The 18,615-nt window shown below is 45.0% G+C and overlaps 3 protein-coding genes across 3 annotated transcripts; 1 reads left to right on the top strand and 2 right to left on the bottom strand.

Moving 5' to 3' along the window:
- Window positions 1-477: 477 nt before the first annotated feature.
- Window positions 478-10,522, bottom strand: tefu (Serine/threonine-protein kinase tefu). The gene is made up of 27 exons (XM_065867098.2): window positions 10,223-10,522; window positions 10,058-10,166; window positions 9,822-10,007; window positions 9,547-9,767; window positions 9,146-9,490; window positions 7,982-9,085; window positions 7,744-7,921; window positions 7,515-7,684; window positions 7,337-7,463; window positions 6,912-7,279; window positions 6,594-6,856; window positions 6,411-6,543; window positions 6,063-6,356; window positions 5,743-6,013; window positions 5,310-5,686; window positions 5,055-5,252; window positions 4,854-5,001; window positions 4,364-4,790; window positions 4,144-4,303; window positions 3,579-4,091; window positions 3,209-3,514; window positions 2,165-3,146; window positions 1,934-2,101; window positions 1,498-1,874; window positions 1,186-1,438; window positions 817-1,071; window positions 478-759 (listed from the first exon to the last, which is right to left on the bottom strand). The coding sequence occupies exons 1-27, from the start codon at window positions 10,421-10,423 to the stop codon at window positions 575-577; spliced, it is 8,319 nt and encodes a 2,772-aa protein (XP_065723170.2). The 5' UTR covers window positions 10,424-10,522; the 3' UTR covers window positions 478-574.
- Window positions 10,523-11,030: 508 nt separating this feature from the next.
- On the top strand, window positions 11,031-15,157 carry Hsc70-4 (Heat shock protein 70 cognate 4). The gene is made up of 2 exons (XM_017067997.4): window positions 11,031-11,197; window positions 12,854-15,157. Exon 2 carries the CDS (start codon window positions 12,854-12,856, stop codon window positions 14,807-14,809), a length of 1,956 nt encoding a protein of 651 aa, XP_016923486.3. The 5' UTR covers window positions 11,031-11,197; the 3' UTR covers window positions 14,810-15,157.
- Amt (Ammonium transporter) lies at window positions 14,880-18,103 on the bottom strand. The gene is made up of 3 exons (XM_065867118.2): window positions 17,653-18,103; window positions 16,859-17,254; window positions 14,880-16,591 (listed from the first exon to the last, which is right to left on the bottom strand). Exons 1-3 carry the CDS (start codon window positions 18,072-18,074, stop codon window positions 15,721-15,723), a joined length of 1,689 nt encoding a protein of 562 aa, XP_065723190.2. The 5' UTR covers window positions 18,075-18,103; the 3' UTR covers window positions 14,880-15,720.
- Between the last annotated feature and the right edge of the window lie 512 nt (window positions 18,104-18,615).

Genomic DNA, 18,615 nt, shown 5'->3' with positions numbered 1-18,615 from the left:
TTTATTAACCGTTTGACGTTTTAGTCGTGTTTACTTATCAGTGCGATAAGGATAAGTCGGTAACAACATCCTCATTGAACTATCAAAAGCCCATTTGCATTTAAATACGTTATCAGCTCTGGAATTCCCGATAGCGCTTTTGCACAAGGCGTTCGCTACCTGTGAATAGCGAATAATCGCTGTGGGGTCTCGATAAGCGTTATTTTTATAACCGTTTATTGATTTATGGCTGGTTTGGCGGATTATAAAAACAAGAAGGCTGGAATCTAGCAGTAGGTTCGTGCTTTTTGGGACCTTGCAAAATATGTAGGTTTTATTCATAATTTATTGTTATCCAGTTCTTGGACATAAAGCGCTGAAAATTGACATTCCCTAAATATTGAAAGCTTTTTCGAATGTCAGATTAAAAGTCTCCGGTAGCTAAGATAATGTATACCACTTGGGCGTTTCCCCCTTTGATAGTACAAAGACGTACGATCAGATTTAGATGCCAAAAAGTTGAATAAAAAATCGTAGAAACCTTATATTCAAGTGGTAAACTGGTGGTAAATGTGATGTATGTACAATCTTAGGCCTAAAGTTGCGGGTCCCAGCCCGGGAAAAGCATGCAGAGATTGCTCGGTAGCGTTGCTTCGTTAATCAATCGCTCCACCTGAGCCTCCACATTTGAGTCGCCAAGGGTGCCGGCCTCTCTGCCCTCCAGTTTGTTTTGCACCAGGAGCAGGGCACGTTGGGCCACTAAGTTAACCGATTCCTCGCCTGAAACATTCGCCATGTTAATAAAAAATGTTCTGGTTAAAAGTCACATGGACTCACTGGATTGCTGTGATGACTGGCTTGATTTCTTCTTCTCGAGCACCCCCCATATAAAGAGGGGATCGTAGAGCAGAACCTCAAGTATGGTGGTAAAGACTGCCTTATACCTTCGCAGGATGTGCATGGTGGCCTCACAGGATTTGGCAAAGACTCCTTTCGTCCCACAGATTCCCATCGGTGCCACAAAGTCGCGCGTCAGCCGGAAGGGAACGGTCTCTGGAGTGGTCTGGATTTTGCCCTGCTCAAAAGCTATACCTGTAAAATTAACCAAAACAATATTATCTACATGAACACCAACTCAAAGGTAAAAGTCGCAAATCCAAAGCTCTCTTTTATCTTTTGTTTATCATTTTAAAATGTGACACTTACCAAAATCAATATGAATAACTTCCGCTGTCTGCTGATCTATAAGGATATTTTGCGTGTGGCGGTCGCCAAGTCCTAGGACGTAGCCCACCATCGAGGTGGTGGCCACGCTATTGGTGTAAGCCAATCGCCTCTCAAACCACACGCCCGGAATGGGGAACTTCTCCAGCAGAAAGTAGTGAAAAACGGGCTTAATATTCTCGCATATACGCTGGTAGATGCCATATCGGGCCTCCTTGGAGAGCTTCAGATAATCCTGCAAATAATAAATATATTTAAACACTTCGAAATGGTCAAATTTTATATAAGACCCACTGCAGCTAACTTGCGGCACCTGTTGTTATTCCAGTCGTTTGGACGATATCGCGCATGTGCACCTCCTTTGCCTTCCACAACCAGGTAGTGACCCACCGGAGTTGAATTGGTGCACCACTCCAGGATACCACTGCGCATGGACAACGGAGTGACCTTATAGGTGCGCAGCTTTAGCTTTCGCTCGATGAACTCAGAATCCTGGTTGAGTAGCTCGTTGACAATTCCGAACACCTGCTGCATCACGGCATCCTGCCGCAAGTCGTCCTTTCCTTTGACCAATTGCGCCCGCGTCTGACCATCAGAGCATACGCACATAATTTTCACAGGCGCATTTAGTCCACCACATTGTGTTATGCCATTGTTCCACTTGACGATGCCTGTGTGAGCGATTTGGTTATCCCATAGTAAACTATTATCCTGTGGTTTTCCAACCTACTTGCTATATTATACTCCTTGTTGGGCATGACGGCCAACTCGAGGGTGGGGCAGTGCACAGCGTTCAGATTCCGCCAGCGCCTTACCTTCTCGAACTGCTTTAGACGCACGGAATCCGAGACCTGCTGATTGTTGTCCGTCTTGCCTTCGTTGGCAAATGTGATGAGGGCTGCAAGTAAAAAAAGGAGAACAATTAAAAAAGATAAAACTGAAATAATTCATATCCCTCTACCTGGCAGCAGCGATTCCAGCTGCTTGCTGCATTCAGCCGCTGCGGCATTCTTTTCGCATATCTTGGCAATAATTTTACGAGCAACCCCTGACCGCTCCGTATTGCTGTTCTCACCATCCAGGTGGGCAAATACAAGCGGATACAGCTGGTAAAATGTGTGATGCGGATGATCCTGGCCACAGTGCACCAGAAGTTCCATCAGCCCCTTGAGCAGGCCCAAGTTCTTGGAGTTAAGCCGCGCGGTCAGTTGGTTGGCAGCACAAATAAATTTATAACTGGGAACCGTAAGGATCTCATCTTTGATGGTCTGCTGCAGCTGCTCATTGGTGGCGTTGGTAAACCATAGCGATATGATGCGGTAAATGGCGGCGCTGGAAAAGCCGCTGTCCAAGCGACAGTACGCCATATGGTTGCGCAAAGCCAGACACAAGTGCTGGGTTAGCTTCTCTTCGATGTGCTTTAGCTGGCGCTCGTCCAAGCTGGCGTAACGCTTCATCTGGACAGAAATGACGCGCCGGTCCTGGTTCTCACGCTGGGTGACCTTCTCTGCCGCCTGGCGGTTCTGCTCGATGATGTCCTGCAACGTTTGGTATTCCTGGGAGTGCCGGTAGTCGTATAGCTGCTGATACTCCCGATCAGCATACTTTGCCATCGCAGCATAGGCAGCCGTCCGGTGCTTACTGGCAAAGGCATCCAGCTGCTGCCACTCGAAGATGTCCCGATACTTTTCGCTCAACGTCTTGCGGTGCAGCACAAAGTCATCGATCAGCTTTAGGGAATTATCGAAGTTGTGGGTCTGGACATAATTTAAAGTCTCGGCATTGCAGTCAAGGAGGAACTCGCCCTGCATCCGCAGCGCCGGAACTCGCTGGACACAGTAGACAAACTCATTGTTGTTGGTCACATACTCCAGGATGGCCTTGGCTATCTGTTGGTTGCCCATCTTCAGATTGACCTCGGCGTCTTCCAACAAAACGCTTATCTGAAGTAGGATATAGGAAGGTCTTTAAATTCATAAAAAAAAAATAAATAGAGTTAATTAACCTTTGTGGGCTCTCTGATGTTGGGAAGCTCTCGCAGGGTAACTATGTACTTGGCTGCCAGGTTTAACTTTCCAGCACTTTTGCACTCCCCAATTCCTTTGAGTAGATACGTGTCCATGGGATTCTTCTGGTAGAACTCTTGCATTCTGCGACTTGCTCTGGTTCCCGCCATCTTGAACAGAGCAATCTGATGTGCAATAAAGTATTCCTTACAGGAGAAATTGCCGTACTTGAGCTCCAATTCCGTTTGCCATTTGCCAAACAGTTGGGCCATCTGCGCAGAATCCAGTTGGGTGCCGAATTGGATCTGAGGTATACATATATGCCAATAATCAGCAAGGGGAAACGAGTACTACGCCGAAAACCTTCACCTGACAGAAGTCCTCTGCTTGCTGGAGGGAGCACAACCAAGTCAGGTACTTATATACACTCTGCAGGCACTCCATGCTGATCTCCATCAAAATGTCGCGCACACAGCTATAGGCCATGTCGATGGCTGACAAGCTGTTCTCCTCCTCTCGCTGCCCGATGCTCCTCAGAGCCACGAAATGATGACGCTTGAACTCCTGCTCCAGATTCAGCGATGTTCTAGCTCCCGTCTGGATTTGCTGGTGCTTAGGATCCGTCAGGGAATCCCACTGTCCAAGGCGCCAGAAGATCTCATAATCTGGCTCTACGTTCTGATGCTGCTGAAGTTTGGCAAACGACCACAAACCGTTTCCTTTCATTATGTCCACGCAGAGTTGACCGCTGGCCCTGTCCAGATGATCTGACTCCAACAGAATGGTGGATAGGCTGCTACTCTGGCCAAGAAAATCCAAACGGGAGCGCATGGGATTGACAAACCCTGGGATAGCATCCAGACAGCCAATGGATTCGTAAGCCTGCAAAGAGTTCGTCTTAGCTTTGGAATAATTAAGACATTTTATTCCCCACCTTTTTTGCATCAGCCTGAAACGATTCGTTGTCGAAGAGATTGGCTCTATCTATAGGGCTCGCTGCGCAGGCCCAGAGCTCCAGATACATAATGCTAAGGAAATAGGCCTGACAGTGATTGCTAGCCATGACCACATTGCTCAGATTCACGGGAATGCTCCTGGATAAATCAAATAACATGTGATTTACTTATTCTTTAAGTTGTGATAAATTCCCTTACCATTCATTGACGATACGTATGGACTCGCAGATGTGCAAAAACCTCTTTATGGCTCTTTTGTTGTAAAATATCTCCTTAGAATTAGGCGAATTCGGCGACTTCGAGCTGGCGAAACTTTCAAAAAAGTAATCCAACATTAGACACAGACTCTTTAGGTGACTTTCTTTGTTTTCCAGTAGTAATTTGATGAACGGCTGCAGGCAGGTCTTGGCAAAGGCAAACGACTTGGCAGCCAGATTATCAAATCCTTTCCAGCCGCACTCTTGAAACACTTTTGAGACAAACGCGCACATCCAAGACTCGTAGATTAATCCTTGCGTGGCTTTAAGTATCGACAACCAATCAATGCGAGGAATTTGCTTATAGGAATTCAGGAAACTAGATTTCGTAGACTTGTCCAGAAATATCTGTAGATTCTTATAGCGATCTATAACGTATATACATGTTTACTGTATAATTGTAATTAATAAATTATTGTAATAGTAGTTACCAATAATTTTTGCTCCAGGTTTACTATTAACCACCTGAATAGTTACTAACACAAGATCCGTGTGAGTTTTGGGATCGAACTGGAACAATGATTTGTCCAAGAAATCGCAGATAACTCTCAAAAACACTTCCATTGGCTCATCTTTTGACTGCATTAAAAAATGGAATTAAGTTGTGACAGTCTTTAAGTTTTGAAACTAACCTCCTCAAACGATTCGAAATCAGTTTGAAAATAGTAAGAAATGTTTGATAGTTTTAGCGGTCCAATTTGAGCCAGGCACTTAAGGGCATCTAGACTGCTCGACTTCTTATGCGAATCCCGTGACATCTGAATGAGCTTGTTGATAAGCTCAAATAATAGCTTTTCGTTTTCTTGCAACTTGTCCTTGTGCTCGGCAATCTTTTATGGGAAAGGGAATGTTATTCAAAATACCAAATGCAGTTCTTTTTAACTCACATATTCCCTTAGATCTCGCAATCTTTCTGCGGTGGGACTTGACAGAAATGAGCGCAGGTAACTGGCCACATCCGCCTTATCAATGTTGGGCAGGTTGGATTTGTATTCCTCTCGCAAGGGCTTGAGAAACTCACAATCCGTGGTCTCTTCCAAAAATGAATTTAGGTTGATCTGGTTCTTGTTTGAATCCAAAATTTGCATTACAAATGCACCGGCCTTTTCTTTCACTGCTTTCGCTCCACAGCCTATTTGAAAACTACTCAAAAGTTTAGCTATCGCTCCCATGTGATTTACAAAATCAGGCAAGGCAAAGATGGGTTTATTCAGCAAGAGCTGCAGGAAGTTCAGAACAGACATCTGGACCCTGCTGAAATTGGCTGCAATAAGTTAGATCTTAGTTATAACATAAGACTTCCCTATTTTTTGAACTCACTGTGCAACAGAAACCGAACCACAAAGAACCAAATATCACGAACAAAGTAGGAACACTGGGTGACGGTGATTTCATTTTCAAGGGCCGCATCGTAGACAGCATCTGCCATCACGCAATAGACGAAAACCTCTCGCAAAGCCTGATCCGAAAAAGTGGCCGCAAAGCAATTGGCTTTTAAGCGCCCAAATAGATCAACCAATATACGAGAATGTTTGATTTGAAGAGTAGTCATGGACTGGATTCGACTGTCCCCAAAAGTCTTTTTGGGGTCCTGGAAAAAAACGAATTAGCACATTTTAAACGCCCCTCCAAATACTTACAATATGCCAATTAAGGCAATTGAAGAGCGACTCCTTGGACAGGCTATACCAACTGCGACTTCTGCTGCACGGCGCAAAGGAACCAAACAATCTCATCATTTCCTGTGGATCGTGCAGCAAGCTGACCACGCTGCAAAGGGTGTCCACATTGAGATCCACATCTGTGGCATTCAGTTGGGAGTAACTGAGGTTCTCCAACAACACCTGGTGATGATCCCTAAAGTCCTTGCCCTCGCTTTCGCTGCAGCAGCTGCTCTTGGGCAGCAAAAATGAAGCCACAATGGGAAGGGCCACCTAGAAAAAACACAATTGAATTAATAGATCAAAGAAATTTTCTTATGAACTTACATCCTCGCTGATTAATTTACTACATTTTTCTATATCCTCTGTTTTTCCATAGAGGTAGGTATAAGCCATAATTTCATTAGCATGAACTCTGCGGAATTCGCTCTTTCGTGCATAACACAGATAATAAGGAAACCTGGAGGTGAGAAATGTAAAACGTTCCTCGAATTTGTTAAATTATCTCACTTGGAAATGGGCCAGCGTTGGGAGCTCCACTTGTGAAGGAGGACGCCGGCAAAGGGTCGTATAAGATCGCGCATAGTTTGTCCATAGCCGGGAACTATACTTTGCAGGGAAACAAATTCATTTTCGCTTGGCCTGTGCAGGGCGCATTGGCGCAGCAGCTCCTTCAGCGCAATCTCTTGGTGAAACGAACTGCGCAGAAAGAAGGCAATTAGCATTTGAACAATTAGCGCATTGCTGTTCTGAGCAGAATCCTCATTGTTGAACTAGATAACGGAAATGTTTTAATGAAAAAGATAAAGATAAGACCGCATTGCCCACCGTCAGCTTTTTGAACTCGATGCTGTCGTAGAGCTCCTGGCAGAAATCCCAGTGAGTCTGAGAGTGGCCTATGGCATCGCTTGTCACACAGTTCGTATCCAAAAGAATGGTGAACGTGAAGAGTGTGGCAAAGCGCACTTCCAAAGTGGGCATGGTGATGAATTTAGCAGTGGACTTGCATATCACAGTAAAGTTTTCCAGCAGGTAAATGTCCGGACAGCGCTTAGCAATCAACCCCACACATCGCACAATTTTTGCTGTTAAGTTGGATGTGTAGGACTTCTTAAGAGCAATCCTTAATAGCGAGTTAAGTGCCATGAGCATGTCGTCCAAGTGATGTTCCATTTTGCATACAAAGTAGAAAATCGCTAGAAAGATATGAAGTCGTAAGGATAGGTTCTACAACAGTTTTAATCTCAACTCACTGGGCATATGATCGACCACTTTGTCAATAACATCCAAGTCCTGATGATGATTCTGAAAAAGAGTCTTCAGTTTGTTCACTAACCAAATGCTGGATGCATCAGAAACGGTCTGGCAGCTGCATAACATCTTTAAAAAGAGTTTTAAAATTTATTTTCTTTTTTTCGTTATATAATTTACCTTAGCTACAATGAGCACATCTGGGGGAAGCCACCGCATTGTCACCTTTGATATGTGCTCAAAAGCTTCATCCCGATGCGAACTGCAGGCACAAAGGCCGGACAAAATATTAAGGCACTGCGCTGTGATTGTCATATGATCAGCATTTTCAGATCGCTCCCGCTGCATGCCTAAAAAATATGTAACTCTCACTATTATAGAAAAAATTACTAATTTTAAACTTCGTTACAATGCAGCTTTAAGGCAGCGCCAACGAATTCAAGAAACATCTCCAGGGGTTGCTTTTCCAAATAATTAAGTAGAACCAAATTCGTTCTGAATACTTCAAGTACATCGATTTCTAGGCGCAATATCTCACGCAAATCGCTTTCATCTAGCATCTCAGGGCTGTTCGCCTTGTACTGAAACTAAATAGGGTATTTTAGAACAAGGGTTTTATATAGAAATGGAACCCCATTTCTACCCACCTCAATGTGGCTCAGATAGAGACCAATTCGTTTGATCAGGGGGCAGGTTGTAAAGTTATCTGCATTAAAAACCTTGTAATACAAAAGCCTTTCCATTGTGCAGGCCAATCTTAACAGACTGTTCAGATTCTTCAGTATAGCAGAGGGATGGTTTTCCTTAGCTATCTGAAAGTTCAGGCCGCGCATTAGACAATCATAATTGGTTTGAAACAAGCAATTCTTCGTTTCGCTTTGTAGCTGAGTGATTGACACAAAGGGAGCCGCGTAGTCCTTGTCCAAACAGATTAGTTGCTTGTTGTACTTGTAGGCCAAAAGATTCTGCTCGACGGGAACAGCCAAAGATGATGGGCGGGAGATCTCCTCCAGCTGCTGCTCGTCCAGAAAGTTAATGATACTGATGGCAAACGTATCAGCCTGAAGCCGGGAATCAATACTGGCTATATTGTGTATCAACTGCGCGGTGTTGTTTCGGTCCCCACTGCCATAGGCCCACGCTATGATAGGCTCTAGGTCCGCGGAGGCTTTATCCTGACCACATTTGTCTGCATGAATGAAGATCTCGCGAATTGTCGCAAAGCATTCGTTCCGCTTCAACATCTCATTGGTGGTGATGTTATGCAGCAGGGTGCTGGCCATCTTTTGATTCAGTTTTTTGTGTCTAATCAGCATCTGTAACACCAATTGCTTTTCCTTGATCTCTTCACTGTTGGTAGTGGTCTCTGAGATCAGATGGTTCACCATCTGATTCCATAGGTCGACCAGAAAATCCTCGTTAATGGATTTCGATTGTAAAAGCTCCTGCTCCTTGCTCAGAATACTCGTCAGACATAAACGAAGATTCCGCAGATTCCTGGCATTGCCGTACATTGGCATAATTTCAGCCACTGTGGTCAGCGCCTGCTGATAGTTGGCCACATTTAGGAGCACGCCGCTCAGCTGAAGAAGCTCTGCGAAGATGGCAAACCAGACGTCATTGAAGAGCGTGTCTTTTTTGTCGATCAGGCCAAATATAATATCCATTTTATCGGCCGGCTTTGGGACCTTTTTTGGCGCATCGCCTTCTCCATTTTCATCATTCTTTTTCGTCTCTAGGTGCCACAGAACCTAAAGGAATAAAATAATCTCTTAATGTTATTCTAAATACAAACACAGAATTGAACTTACGATATACATGACCAAGGCGGACATCTTGATAAAGGGCTCCGAGAATTTGTCATTGCTCAGTTGTGCGGTCTTGTAACGGGCCAAAGAATTTTTACGAATCTCCACGTTGACTATAGTTTTTAGCCGCACCAGAGTTTGCGGCCACTTTTCCTGAATAGGCACACCGAGAGTATTAAAATCACACATGTCCAACTTGGGATATAACGAATGCAGCGACTTTGTGACGCACTGGAAGAACAGATTTCTGGTGTCGTCCCGGAAAACGTCCTCGTCGTGGAACTCGCATAGTTTGGGCAGGATCTCCTGAGCATGAATGCTCAATTGGTGATGGTAATTAACAGAGAGCTGGATGGATATGGGAAAGTATTAGGCATGATCTACAGTTCGATTCCGTGTCCCACCTCTGAGGCGAATATTAAATAGAGTCGAACAATCTCTAATTTTCTCGCTGCATTTGCGGAGCGGGCAAAGTTGCTTAGCTCAGGCAAATATTCAACTAGATCTACATGCAGTTGAACCCGATCCTTGGCCAAAGTGACAGTCTTAGTGATGCATTTCATTATCCTGGTGCGCAGGGCCTCATCCTTTTCCACATTTAACTCAAAAAGATAGGAGAGGATGCCTAAACAGGAAGGCAAGTGAAATGGAGTGATTTTTTGAGGAAGGATTTCCTTACGGCTGTACTCATTAATCTTCAAATCACGCACATAGCTGGCCGAGGAGTAGAGGGCCCTATCCAGCAGGCTTAGAATCCGGTCTCCAAAGAACTTTACCACCACCCGCATCTTGATGCCCTCCTCGAATGCGTTGAAGATGCCTGTCTTGGCCAGAAAGTGTCCATTTCCGGCGGTCTGCATTCCAGCTGGAGAGCACAAATTAGCTTGACGAACATTTAAAGTTCCCAGGGGTTACCTTCCAAGTTGAATTGGGTGATCTTCTCAATAACATTGTCGTACAAATAGTTTTTTCCCGCCAATGTTTTGAAGGACTTTTCACTGGCATCCTCCAGGGCGCCAGCGTGCTGTGATCGTGGTAATATTCTTAATCTGTCATATTTAGGGTTAAAGGTATTTATACCTTGAAGAGAGCCTCTTTCGACGCTTCAAAGACTACGGTCCAAGACAAATCACATCTTTTGCTCAGGAATAGGGTATTTAGATCCTCCCTGCAGTTGCTGAGCTTTTCGTCCAGCTGTTCAACGCCCTTGTTTCGGCTGGCTGGCTTCCCGGACTGCAGCTCCCCGATGATGCGCTGGATATCGTTCAGCAGTCCACTCATTCTGGCAGCCGGGCATCACTTGCTGACGATAAAAGCTTAATTCTAACAATTATTTTGAACTAAACATAAATTAAGTCTTAAAATGAACTTAGAGTTACCGCATCTAGAGCGCCAAATAATACCTCGAATAAAGATAAGCAGTCCGAACTACTTATCTGTATGATGTTTTCGAATTGCTGGTGATAGGCCTTGCACACCACCTTTTTCCAACTGGAGAAGAAGTAATAATATACATTTTAAAAATTGTTTGATACATTTTATTTTTTTAATTAAGGACTGCCTTGTTAGTTAATGAATCGTTGATGAATTTGGTCATTGTTGTATATTTGAACAGCAATTTAATTCCTTGCCCCATTTAGACAGTTCTTAAAAATAAACTCTATGCTTACACATGTTTTTAGGCACGACAAATTTGACAACTTAAAGGTCAACACGAGAATTTTCCACTTCTAGTTAAATTTTGTGTTGAACATTTAACAACAGAGTACCCTCATTATTTTGTTAAGGATCCAGTAAGGATGATGCTCTGTGGGAACAGCTTATTAGGGTGAACTCTGAATTTTTAGCGCGAATTTGTGGTTGTCCGAGCATTTGGAGCAAATGCGATTTCGCCATCTGGTCACGCTTAGCAACCTCTATAAAAGGCCTCCGCACATTTCTATCGGTGTATTTGAAAAAAAACGCCAGCCAGTTTGATCGAAGGTGCGGCAGATTAAAAGTGAAGTAGCAATTAAACGGTTATATTTTAGTACGATCTAACAAACAACACACAAGGTAAGCTTTTATTTACAAATCATTTATTTGTTGTAGAAAGTACATTTCAATTTAATTTGCCAGAGAAGGGTTTTCATCTTAACCACGTGTTTTTCGTAGCTTTTTACTATTTAATCAATACTTGCATACTAAGCGAAACTTCTCGAACTTTCAACCCCAATGAGTAACGCTTCCACGCACACTCATTCACTTTTACAATTGCATTCGTAACTTTTCAAGTACTAATAAACATGCAGCGTAATTAGCTAGCTGAATATTCTGGAAACTAGATAGCTGAATTGTGACTAATTGCATATTAACGGCGAAAACGTGATTGCGCTTATCTGGAATATTCCACTGGAAAATATGCCGCTTCACACTCACACTGCAACAAAAGATGCCATAAATGTGTGCGCGTGTGTAGAGAAAACTTGCGTCATCCATCGGGTGTCTTGACATTGCTGTTTATTTTTTTTTGTGTTCCCAATAATCAATGTCCAAGATACTCATCTTAATTGCAAATTTGTTTCGAGTGTCATTGAGTTTTTGCTGGAATATTCCAGTGGGGAAAAACGTGCGGCTTCTTCCACGCACACACACACTCACATACTTTTGCAAGTGTATGCATACTCAATCAGAACCTCAAAAAACTTTAGAAACATGCTAGATTCCCACCCAGACAGCTGAGTCAGATAAACATGGGTTTATAAATAGCCAATTAACATCCATAAATTAATACTTATGCGGGATTTTCAAATATATTTAGCCAGAGAAAACACACGTTGCCAACCGGCATCCAAAGTGCGGGCACGTGTGTGTTTGTGAGCGGGTAAAACTCATGCACACGAATCGGGCCATCGACACAATAGTTGTCCCTTTCGCACGCACCGCACGAAACACCCTCCAAAATGACCTGGCTCGGCAGCGTGGTTTCATGCCCATGCATGTGTGCGTACGCGTGTGTTTGCGTTTTTAGCATTCCAGAATTTTCGTCTTTGTCCATGCGGTTTCTTAAGTTTTTTTTTTTTTTTTGCGCACTTCTCAAAAAAGTGGTGGCAGCTGTGCGGCCGCCATTTATAATTCTCTCCCATACGATACGATCCGGCATTGATCTTGCCGTTTTTATGAGCAAACTCTCCCGATGGCTGGCATTAGTCATAGCTCGTGATTCGCCAATTTCGGCAACCCGTTTGAGACGAACATGCGGCGTAAAAGGCATGATAAAACGAAATTCTGTCTGTAAAAGGCGAAATAAGATGGCGGTTAAAGTAGGAAACAAAAATGTGTTCTACTTTTCCTTGGTTGTTATGAGAACGCATTTAGCAACCCCTAAATATACATGAAAAATATATTCCCATGACCTTTTGTTCTTAGGTCAATAGGTCACAATAGTAATTAATAATATACGATGGTATAGTTTCAATATATTTAATAGTTTGTATTTTTATGATTTCGTATCATTTTTGTTTTCTCTGTACAAATTTGTTCTATACAATTCCCATCGTAGCCATCCATGTATTTCCCATCTATCTAGTTCAAAAACAGCTGTCGCCCTTCACAATCTTTTTCACATTGGCAAATTTTCTATTGTTTTGAGCACAGTTTTATAATTTTGTATAAAAATCGCGGAAAAAACAAATAACTAATCGTAACGCCCATTAATATAATCCATTCCAGATGTCTAAAGCTCCTGCTGTTGGTATTGATTTGGGCACGACCTACTCGTGCGTGGGAGTGTTCCAGCATGGCAAGGTCGAGATCATCGCCAACGACCAGGGTAATCGTACCACTCCATCCTATGTTGCCTTCACCGATACGGAGCGTCTGATCGGCGATGCCGCCAAGAACCAGGTGGCCATGAACCCGACCCAGACGATCTTCGATGCCAAGCGTTTGATTGGCCGCAAGTTCGAGGACTCTGCTGTGCAGTCTGACATGAAGCACTGGCCCTTCGAGGTGGTCAGCGCCGATGGCAAGCCCAAGATCGAGGTGACCTACAAGGACGAGAAGAAGACCTTCTTCCCCGAGGAGATCTCCTCCATGGTGCTCACCAAGATGAAGGAGACCGCCGAGGCCTACCTGGGCAAGACTGTGACCAACGCGGTCATCACCGTGCCGGCCTACTTCAACGACTCTCAGCGTCAGGCTACCAAGGATGCCGGAACCATCGCCGGTTTGAACGTGCTGCGTATCATCAACGAGCCCACCGCCGCGGCCATCGCCTACGGTCTGGACAAGAAGGCTGTTGGAGAGCGCAACGTGCTCATCTTCGATCTGGGCGGCGGCACCTTCGATGTGTCCATCCTGTCGATCGATGACGGCATCTTCGAGGTCAAGTCCACGGCCGGAGACACGCATCTGGGTGGTGAGGATTTCGACAACCGTCTGGTCACCCACTTCGTGCAGGAGTTCAAGCGCAAGCACAAGAAGGATCTGACCACCAACAAGCGTGCCCTGCGTCGTCTGCGCACCGCCTGCGAGCGTGCAAAGCGTACCCTGTCGTCCTCCACCCAGGCCAGCATTGAGATCGACTCTCTGTTCGAGGGAACCGATTTCTATACCTCGATCACCCGTGCCCGTTTCGAGGAGCTGAACGCCGATCTGTTCCGTAGCACCATGGACCCCGTGGAGAAGGCTCTGCGCGACGCCAAGCTGGACAAGTCGGTCATCCACGACATTGTGCTGGTTGGTGGATCCACCCGTATCCCCAAGGTGCAGCGCCTGCTGCAGGACCTGTTCAACGGCAAGGAGCTGAACAAGTCGATCAACCCCGATGAGGCTGTGGCCTACGGTGCTGCCGTCCAGGCTGCCATTCTGCACGGCGACAAGTCGCAGGAAGTGCAGGATCTGCTGCTGCTCGATGTGACCCCTCTGTCGCTGGGTATTGAGACCGCCGGAGGTGTGATGAGCGTGCTGATCAAGCGCAACACCACCATCCCGACCAAGCAGACCCAGACCTTCACCACCTACTCTGACAACCAGCCCGGTGTGCTGATCCAGGTGTACGAGGGCGAGCGTGCCATGACCAAGGACAACAACCTGCTCGGCAAGTTCGAGCTGTCGGGCATTCCTCCCGCACCCCGTGGCGTTCCCCAGATCGAGGTCACCTTCGACATCGACGCCAACGGCATCCTGAACGTGACTGCCCTGGAGCGTTCGACCAACAAGGAGAACAAGATCACCATCACCAACGACAAGGGACGTCTGTCCAAGGAGGACATCGAGCGCATGGTCAACGAGGCCGAGAAGTACCGCAACGAGGATGAGAAGCAGAAGGAGACCATCTCCGCCAAGAACGGCCTGGAGTCGTACTGCTTCAACATGAAGGCCACCCTCGACGAGGACAACCTGAAGACCAAGATCTCGGACTCTGACCGCACCGTCATCCTGGACAAGTGCAACGAGACGATCAAGTGGCTGGATGCCAACCAGCTGGCCGACAAGGAGGAGTACGAGCACCGTCAGAAGGAGCTGGAGGGTGTGTGCAACCCGATCATCACCAAGCTGTACCAGAGCGCCGGTGGTGCTCCCGGTGGCATGCCCGGCGGTCCCGGAGGCATGCCTGGAGCTGCTGGACCCGGAGCTGCTTCCGGAGCCGGCGGTGCTGGCCCCACCATCGAGGAGGTCGACTAAATCATTCACCAAACCCCCTCCCCCCAAAACGCAACCATACAGTAACAGTTCTCTAAACGAATTACCAACAACCAAACACAGTAGAAGAGTTGCTTAAACAAAACTTGGATTCTAAATTAGAAACTCGCCAAACATTAAACAAAAACAACAACACCCTCAACTCAACAAACGGGTCAAACGACAACTGCTCCCGATAATCATTTATATAAATTATAAATTCATACTAGAACAAAACCAAACAAACACACTGCTCCATAATAATATATATTATATTATTGTCATCGATCGATCATCTAAACAATATTTGCTTGTACTTGAATTCAATAAATTAATTTGAGAATTGCAAAAGCTGGTAGTTTATTTCGCTTTTATTTTCAGGGTTTTCGGCATATAATACGGAAATTTAATTTAACGTGCCTTTTGTTGGATACATTTGTTAACATTTGCACGCTATCTTATCTGGATGCATGTGTGCAGAGTAAAACATATTTGAATGGTTCCCAAACAGGTGTGGCTGATAAGCATAGATAAGCAGATTGTGTTTCTAGAACATGAGTACTTTTGTTTTGTGTGGGTTTATCGAGACGGTTCCCTAAATTACTTTGATTTTTAAAAGTTTGTTATTGCTAAAGACAAATTTTCAATTTGAACTTTACTTCGGAAAAAGTATTAAGAGTATATCAGCATTTAGGCAAAGTATTTGTATTTTCCACCTACGCTTTACCTGTACTTGTTCAATGAATAGACTATTAGTCACTTCAACGCAGAAAAGTCTAGACTTCTTTGTTGAAACTTAAACTGACGTAGCCGAAATTTCTAGAGATTTATCATCAGTTTTATTGCTGGTTTTTTTCCACTTTTGCTACGAGTTCTCTAAGAATGTGTGACTAAGACTTTGTTATTAAAAATCTCTAATCGACCCAGGCAAAATTTGGGTCCTTCTCCAGCCTAGGAACCTGACCAATGACGGGTAACTCGCTGTTATTGGGTCTGTAAAGGCCACCACTGATGCTCTTCCTGCCGGGGATTCGCCGGCTAAAGACGTTGCCCGCTGTTCTGGGCTTAAAGGTGATGTCCGCATGCGACTGGCCGGCGTCCATTTTTAGGTTGGCTCGCGGATTACTAACCTGCTCTAGGTAGGATTGCCACTGCTGCAGTTTGTCCTCCGCGGCTCGCAACTGATCGAGACTCCGCTCATGGCCAGGATTGATGCCAATGGGCTGGATGCCGGCTATATCCTTGAGATCCACCTTAATAGGCGCCAGGGCTGAGATGGCGCGCGATAAGCCGATTTGAGAGTGCCGGATTCGGTGCTCGGTAAGATCTGCGCCCAACAGCTCTTCGTGCGGATCCATGCGAATGGGTATGATCTTGTTGATCACAAACAGCAGCAGGAAGGTGGAGCAGATGCCCCAGCAGGCCAGGCAAAACGCTGAGAGCGTTTGAATTCCCAGCAAATACCAACCGCCTCCTTTGAACAAGCCACTGCGTCCGTTGGTCGTGTCCAGCGGGATGGGGTTGTCGGCAAACAGTCCCACGGCTATTACGCCCCAGATGCCGCATACTCCGTGCACAGCACTGGCGCCTACCGGATCATCCACGCCCATCCTATCGAAGAGCGGCATGGCCAGGACGCAGAGGAGCGAACCGATGGCTCCGATTACTAGGGCCTCCCAGGCGCGGTACAGGAAGCATCCGGCCGTGATGGATACAAGAGATCCAAGTACCCCATTGATGAGGTCCATAATGTCCATTCCGCCTCCATGGCGCCAAAAGGAATAACTATGGAAGAACATGAAACATATTAGAAATATAACACTCATTCGGCCTCAAGAATTCGCGTTTACTTTTTTTTCTAATTTAGAAAAAATTGTTTTCAAAACAGAAATCTACTGACCATCCAAGAACTTATCTATAGAGATATTAATATTGATGCCTGCCCTAAATTTAATTTAAGCTTAGGTAAATCGGTATATGTATGTAGGTACCGTAATGAACTTTTGTACCTCTAAAACCATCTGATCATTTATAAGATGTTATTGAACTTACATGGAGCTGGTGAAGCCTCCGCCAAAGGACCCCATCATGGTCATAACCGCCGCTCGGGCCGCGTACTGCCACTTGGCTCCACTCACGCCGTAGGTGCTGCCCGAGTTGAAGGCCAACCATCCCCACCAGAGAACAAAGAGGCCCATGCAGGCGTTGACCGGATTGCCCAGTGGCAGCGGATCGTATCCCTCGGAGTATCGTCCCAGACGGGGACCCAGCATGGCGGCCGATGCGAAGGCCGAAGCACCTCCAATCAAATGCACCGGGCCGCTGCCTGCAATGTCCACTGCTCCCAGCTTGTTGAGGAATCCATGCTCGCCCCACACCCAACCAGCGGGAATGCAGTAGACAGCGGTGTTCAGGAAGGAGAACAGGCAATATGCTTTGAAGTTGCAACTGGAAGGATATTATTATAAAAATATTATTACATTATTAAATAAAATTAATTGCAAAAGCATTTTATAAGCGCTACTCATAAACAATTATTTGTTGCATACTTTTTGGAGATGAATCTTATAATTAAGTTTCTACTTCAACTGTCAACAAAAGGTCAACAAATTATAATCGATTTGTAAAAAACGAAATAGTCGTTCTAAACAGTTTAAATCAATCAACTTGGGTCTTTCAATTGTTAGAGTTTATCGATGTGTATGCTGTTTTACACTGTATATGTGGCGGCAAAGACCGAGTAGAGCTTGGCCCCAAGTTTTAATATGAACATTAAAAAAGTAATTTGCGTTAATTGACTCAACTTGTGATGATAATCAAGAATATGATTTATACATTACACCCACCGTTCAGCCATGGCGCCGCTGACAATTGTTGTGGCCGTGGTGGCGAACGACAGTTGGAACAGGAAGGCCGCAAAGATCTGGCCCATAAGGGCATCGCCCACAGGCGGATCCAGGAGAAAGTCCCCGATGGCGATAAATGGATTGGAGAGTGGACCGCGGCCAAAACTCATTCCACAGCCGAACAGCCAGTAAGTGAATCCGCCCAGAACAATGTCGATCACGTTCTTCATCATGATGTTCACCTCGTTCTTGATGCTTACACAACCGGATTCCAGCATACCGAATCCCGTTTGCATGGTAAAGATGATGAAGGAGGAGGTCAGGACCCAGTTGGTATCCTCCACGGAGAGGTCGTACAGGCCGGGAATCACATAGTTGCTGTGATTCCTCGGTGCACTGTGAGTTCCTGTGAGGTTATTCATATCCGTGTCCGCTTGGTTAGTCGGGCGATCGACAACTGCCAAAATAGATAGAAAATCGGACTCCGAATGTACAAATACATGAATGTTACAAATTACCCGCATTTGATTTAAATGCAACTTAATCACCGTTCAGCAATCGTAGATTATTCGCTGTGCGTGTTTTTCGCGACCCCACTAATCTGTTGTTGGTGGTATAGGGCCCTTTAAGGTTTAAACTTGACACTGCGTTGCATGCCGAGTGCATTTTTGCAAAATTAATGAGCGCATTTCATTTCAGCGCGTTCATTGAATTTAACTTTAAATCGGCGGAATTCGAGATGTGGTTAGAATGCGTCAATAAATTAAAATCTATTTTGACCTCGCGAAGCTTTAGTCGGTTCGCGGTTAAACCTTTTAAAAATAACTTAAAAAGCTAAGATTTATAGGTAAATATTGAAAAAAATTGGATACGGATTAAGACTGGGGAATATATGTATTAATGTATGTAGTAATACTAATTTTATTTGCTAACCTTTAATGATGGAACATACAGCATTTTTAG

This window comes from Drosophila suzukii, chromosome 3 (assembly GCF_043229965.1).
Source record: "Drosophila suzukii chromosome 3, CBGP_Dsuzu_IsoJpt1.0, whole genome shotgun sequence".
In the NCBI taxonomy this organism is placed as follows: Eukaryota; Metazoa; Arthropoda; class Insecta; order Diptera; family Drosophilidae; genus Drosophila; species Drosophila suzukii.
The sequence above is the reverse complement of the archived record's forward strand: the minus strand, read 5'-3'. Positions and strand labels throughout refer to the sequence as shown.

What these genes read in the sequence shown, in the direction of transcription:
- Hsc70-4 (XM_017067997.4), top strand. Translation starts at nt 12,854, where the DNA reads ATGTCTAAAGCTCCTGCTGTTGGTATTGATTTGGGCACGACCTACTCG.
- tefu (XM_065867098.2), bottom strand. Translation starts at nt 10,423, where the DNA reads ATGAGTGGACTGCTGAACGATATCCAGCGCATCATCGGGGAGCTGCAG. An exon ending in ATTTCGAATCGTTTGAGGAG is followed by an intron (nt 5,002 to 5,054) that starts GTTAGTTTCAAA and finishes TTTTTAATGCAG; the next exon opens with TCAAAAGATGAGCCAATGGA. An exon ending in CAAGGAGTATAATATAGCAA is followed by an intron (nt 1,875 to 1,933) that starts GTAGGTTGGAAA and finishes TCGCTCACACAG; the next exon opens with GCATCGTCAAGTGGAACAAT.
- Amt (XM_065867118.2), bottom strand. Translation starts at nt 18,074, where the DNA reads ATGAATAACCTCACAGGAACTCACAGTGCACCGAGGAATCACAGCAAC. An exon ending in AGCGGCGCCATGGCTGAACG is followed by an intron (nt 17,255 to 17,652) that starts GTGGGTGTAATG and finishes ATATCCTTCCAG; the next exon opens with TTGCAACTTCAAAGCATATT. An exon ending in GGAGGCTTCACCAGCTCCAT is followed by an intron (nt 16,592 to 16,858) that starts GTAAGTTCAATA and finishes GTTCTTCCATAG; the next exon opens with TTATTCCTTTTGGCGCCATG.